Here is a 4992-nt window from a genome sequence, read left to right as displayed (position 1 = left end):
TGCTCAGCCAAAAAGAAAAGTCAAAGCAAAGGAGGAAGATAAGGGGCGAAAAATCCAGTTCAAATCACAAGTATAGACGCTCCCTAAAATTATTTACTGTTTTGCTTAGGCCATGCACCAAGTACATGCGTATATTCGGACAATTACATACGGCCGGTCGAGATAGCTAGCCAGTACTACACAGGATGTATTAGTTACTCATTTACTTATTTATTTTGTGTGACACATCTGCTTGGAGCGATCGCGCCTACGTGCGTAGAACCAGCTTTGCTGCTTCACCGGTACCTCCGGCCGCCGCAGCTGCCCTCCCTCTGGCAGTTGAAATAGGCTGCGGCGACCGGAGCGCCGAGGCTGTAGCACTCCGCAATGTCCCTGGTGACGAAGTTGGAGCGCCAGCCTGGTGCGTAGATCGCCTGCCGCGCCGCCTGCCGGAACACCACGAACGCCACACGGTGGATCCCCGCCGTCGGCTGCGGTCTCTCGTACGGCACCACCTCAGTTCCTGCATGCACAAATACACAAAGGTCTTAATGGTTTCCACCGGATTAATGTCGGCTGGGTGCCTTTTTTCCTTGATATAAAAGACAAGGATATATACATGTCCTTGATAGATTAATTTCTTACCACAGCTCACGTCACCTCGTTCTGGTATGTCTGTGACCAACCTATATGTGTAGGCAAGAAATTAAACTGGGTCAATTAGCTTAACAAGCTGGTACCAGCGGAGGTACTAATGAGTGGTTTTCTTTTGAGAAAAAATGAGTGATATTTTTTTTTGCAGTGCATGATCACGCACGTACCAGTGGAGGTACTCCCGTTGGGAAGGGTCGCTTGGGCTAGGTACATCAGGGTCAACCATCACCTAGTAACAAATAAACATGGCACACATTATTTACGGCTGCACGGTGCATTCATGCATGCATGGTAAGTTAGAACGAATGATGATCTACTGTAACGTATAAATGAGCACTCACCAGCGTGTAGAGCGATCCGGGTCGCCCTGTGATCTGCACCGTCGGCTGGTTCGCCACCTGCGACGGCCTCAGCTCGGACCCATTGGTGATCTCGCGGTTGCTGTACAGCACCCTCAGCCGCGCCGACGCGTCGAAGTAGTCGACGATGTCGCCGACGATCCCCCCGACGATCAGCGGATCCCTCGACATGCTAGCTCGATCACCGCCGGCCGCGCTGAGGACTTACTTAGGGATAGATGTGGCTAGCCAGTTTGCCGTACGTGAAAGCTTGGTGTTATATGGCGTCTGCAGCGGTGTAACATGCTATTTATAGGCCTCCCCGTGAAATAAATTCCCACGCACTCATTTTCAGCCTTACTATGAGAGATGCGACGTGTGGTGTGCCTTTTCGCCAGTCCTGGACTAATCAGAGCTTCTCCTCCTTTTTACGCTGGATTCTAGTCAGAGCTTGAAAGGTATACCGGATTAAAAGTGTGTTTCCCGCATAAAGTGTTGACATGTGACATCGTGAGAACCTGTGGCCGCTCCCACCTGATTTCTGATCGGACGGCTAAAGTATTGCCGCCATAGAGTATGCATTACGATCCGACGGCTGAATTGTTGCCACTTGGCACCATGTACGGACTTGCAAAATGTATGTATGATATGATTCCTGGCCCTTTCTGGAGCAGGACGCAATTCCATTTTTTAGGGTCTATCTAGCACTTCACTTACCCAAACGCTGGGAGCCATATCACAGTCCAAAAGGGAATAACGCCAATCATGGTCTGAAGCATTCCACAAAGAACAATCCCATGTGGTAGCCCTGCTCTGATGATGCCTCACTTCCCGTCGGGATGGATTTGGTGCGCTAGTTTTTGTTCAGTCATCGAAGAAGATGACCGATTCTCTAGCCAAGCTTCATGATTTTCTTAGTTGTCACCAATAATCATTTAGCCAATCTAACAACGAAGTTTCCCGACTTCTCAAAACTAGTAAGCGTGCACGTGCAATGCACGTCTAGACAAACGTAAGTTGTATCAAACATCCAGAAAATTTGAAATATTATTCTTCATGAACCAGTATGCCTTTTTGTTGAAAGGTGAACCAGTATGCCTTTTTGTTGAAAGGTGAATCAGTATGCCTCTTTAATCCAAATATCAGACCATATTTCATATATGTTGCATCAATTATAGTACTCTTGCAAAACACACACTTTTCCAATATATAGTTCCCCAAACACATTAATCTCCTGCAAGTGAATTCAGGTGAAGTTCGTGTGCCAGTAGGCGTCGGCGGAGGTGAACACCGAGCTGGTGGGGCGTAGGTCGGCGGAAGGGGGTCAATTCATGTCTGCGAGCCTGGTGCAGAGCCAGCATGACCTGCTGCAAAGCCAAAATGTCGGGCCCATCAATCATCCTGGTTCGAGGTACATATTAGTATGGATTTGATAACATCAATATCCATTGGCAAGAAATGTTGTTGAAGAATATCCAAGAAATGCCATGTGATTTATCAGTTCAGAAACCAAATGGGGGGGCCTCGACGACAAGGCAACCACGAGGAGGAGTCTAGTACTACACGGTAAGTTGGTAACCAACTACGCTGACATACTCCTATGCTTGCTCCATCTCCAGTTCTTTGAACTACACCAAGTTTCAACGCATCTCGTCCCCTCTAGAATAGGGCTCTGGATTTGGGAGGGACGGGCTCCCAAAGTTGCTTCCATGAAATCACAATCTGAGAAATAAACATATGTGAGCAGTCGTGCACTTAAAGAATCATGGTACATAATGATCCTCCAAGCTTGTTTGGCTAGTAGGGATATATTGAATACCTCAATGTCCCGAAAGCTGAGGCCACCAAGAAACTTCCGCATGCATGTACGACACCCCGCTCGATGTAGATGCTACATAGCGTGGGTTCTCATCCTTCAAAGGCTACAAGTGTAATAGGAGCATCCGTTCACAAAAAATTGCCGACTCTCATGACAGAGTTTACAAAAATTTGATGAATTCCCAATTTGAGCATCATGGAAACCTTGATGGCCTTTTAGGAGCGTGACGCGATTCCTATTCCGCTCATACCATGGGTGGTCGAGCAAACGCGCACTACCGCGGGCGCTATTGGCTGGTCCATGTAGGGTAGTTCTTCATGTTTCGGTTCAATTTGTGTGCGTGTTTTCCCCTACAAGATTTTTTTTCTCCTGTTCTTTTTTTAAATACATGTTCCCTTTTTATTTTTCTTTATAGAAATACACGAATATTTTGAAAATATGTGGAAGTTTAAAAATTCACAAACAATTTTGAAATTCATCAACAACTTTTAAATTTATGATAATTTCTTTTGAAGTTTCCGAATAGAGCATATTTTAAAATTTTGGAAAGTATTTTAATATATATCAAACCCATATAATAAGGAAACCCAAAGACCTAATCGATGACGGATTTGTTTGCGTGTCGGTACTACTTCCATTTTCTTTTCGCTTTTGTGCCGGGGCCTCCATTCCATAATATAAGACATTTTTCGACATTAGTGTAATATGAAAAAAGTCTTACATTATGGTTATGGGATGGAGGGAGAGTTTCGTTGCCGACACAAGCACGTGATATCGACGGCGACAGAGAATGATTAGCTAGATCGGTCAACCGGATCGGATCAGACGACAAGAACAAAAGATATGCAAGAGCAGCTGCAGGGGCAAAGGGCGGATATGTTGCCGCGCGCCGCAACTAGCAGTAGGATATATACGCTTGCCGCGCGCCGCAGCCAGGACAGTTATGCACAGGATGCGTGATCACGTGATCATCGGTGCGTGGCGTCTAGGCAGCGCATGCAGCAGCTCCCCCGGCCCGCTTGATGGTGATTTTGCCGACAGGCGCCTTTCGATCGGAAAGGTTTGCACACGCACCGGCACCACGACCACTCGTGCAACTCCTCCGTGGCTGGGCCTGGCAAGCGACCGAATTGACCCAGGAATCTTCTCTCTCGTGCAATAGTGCTATAGTGATTTGCGGCTTGCCACTCGGTGCCCGCCATTGCGGCGGCGGATGATCTTATCAACTTCACTTTCTTTTGTTTCTTGCGAGGGGATATTATCACATTTGTTTTCAGGACAATCATTGCAGGTGAACATGTCTGGGTGCAAATGCACTGTGCAGATACTCTGTTTTTCTCCTTTTTGGAAGGAAAAACTTTCGATTTATTTATTAAACATCATGATAGTATAAAGAACAGTAAAAGTAACAAAAATTACATACATGTCCGCTTTAATAAGTGAGCTTCTCTTTACTCAATAATAGCATATGTATTGCAAGATGCACAGAGCCCGCCAATGGTACTTATTACATTAAAATGCCCTCGGCTCGCTCCGGTGATTGTAGTCGTCGTTAGGTGGTCCAAATACCTGGTTATATTTTTTATTAGTTCTAGTGTTCTTTGTACTGGCATGATTGATGATGAATAGATCGGAAGTTTCTCACGAAAAAAATGATCTAGAAGACCAGTCTAAATCAAGACGAGGAAAACATCACTTGTTTTTACGAACGAAAAAACATCACTCTTTGGCTGCCTGCTCTACTTGTATACGTGCCGCCATAACCAATACTCCCTCCATTCTAAAATATAATGTGCCCGTACTTTCCAAGGTCAAAGTTTGACCATAAATGTAACCAACGAGACCGACTGCGGCGGAAGAAAAAAATTATATAATTGAAAACTTCTTTTGAATACGAATTCACCGGTATAACTTTGATCCGGTCGCAGTCGGTCTTGTTGGTTAAATTTATGATCAAAGTTGAAGCACGGGAATAGAGGAAACACGATATTTTGAAAAGGAGGGAGTACATGGCTAATCTTTTGGTTGTGTGCAGGGTGTATTTGATTTGTGACCAATATTTCTCAATCAAAAGGTATTGCTGCAACACTAGATACGTTGGACTACTTATGTGAGTACGATTATCTAACCAAAATTGAACTAGGACAATCTTATGGATCAACAAACAAATTGCATAATGTGTTCGACTATCTATCATCTGCT

The 4992-nt window shown here is 45.1% G+C and overlaps 1 protein-coding gene across 1 annotated transcript; it reads right to left on the bottom strand.

Annotated features, from left to right (window-relative positions):
- Nucleotides 1–275: 275 nt before the first annotated feature.
- Nucleotides 276–1163, bottom strand: LOC123042254 (protein FLOWERING LOCUS T). Its single transcript, XM_044464742.1, has 4 exons — nucleotides 975–1163; nucleotides 801–862; nucleotides 625–665; nucleotides 276–502 (listed from the first exon to the last, which is right to left on the bottom strand). The coding sequence occupies exons 1-4, from the start codon at nucleotides 1161–1163 to the stop codon at nucleotides 276–278; spliced, it is 519 nt and encodes a 172-aa protein (XP_044320677.1).
- Between the last annotated feature and the right edge of the window lie 3829 nt (nucleotides 1164–4992).

Source organism: Triticum aestivum, chromosome 2B (assembly GCF_018294505.1).
Source record: "Triticum aestivum cultivar Chinese Spring chromosome 2B, IWGSC CS RefSeq v2.1, whole genome shotgun sequence".
In the NCBI taxonomy this organism is placed as follows: Eukaryota; Viridiplantae; Streptophyta; class Magnoliopsida; order Poales; family Poaceae; genus Triticum; species Triticum aestivum.
Note: the sequence above shows the minus strand (reverse complement) of the source record. Positions and strands in the feature narration are given on the sequence as shown.

Excerpts from the sequence above, each read along its gene's own strand:
- LOC123042254 (XM_044464742.1), bottom strand. The coding sequence starts at position 1,163 with ATGTCGAGGGATCCGCTGATCGTCGGGGGGATCGTCGGCGACATCGTC. Across the intron at positions 863-974 it reads CCGGATCGCTCTACACGCTG|GTGATGGTTGACCCTGATGT; the intron begins GTGAGTGCTCAT and ends ATTTGTTACTAG. Across the intron at positions 666-800 it reads CAACGGGAGTACCTCCACTG|GTTGGTCACAGACATACCAG; the intron begins GTACGTGCGTGA and ends CTACACATATAG.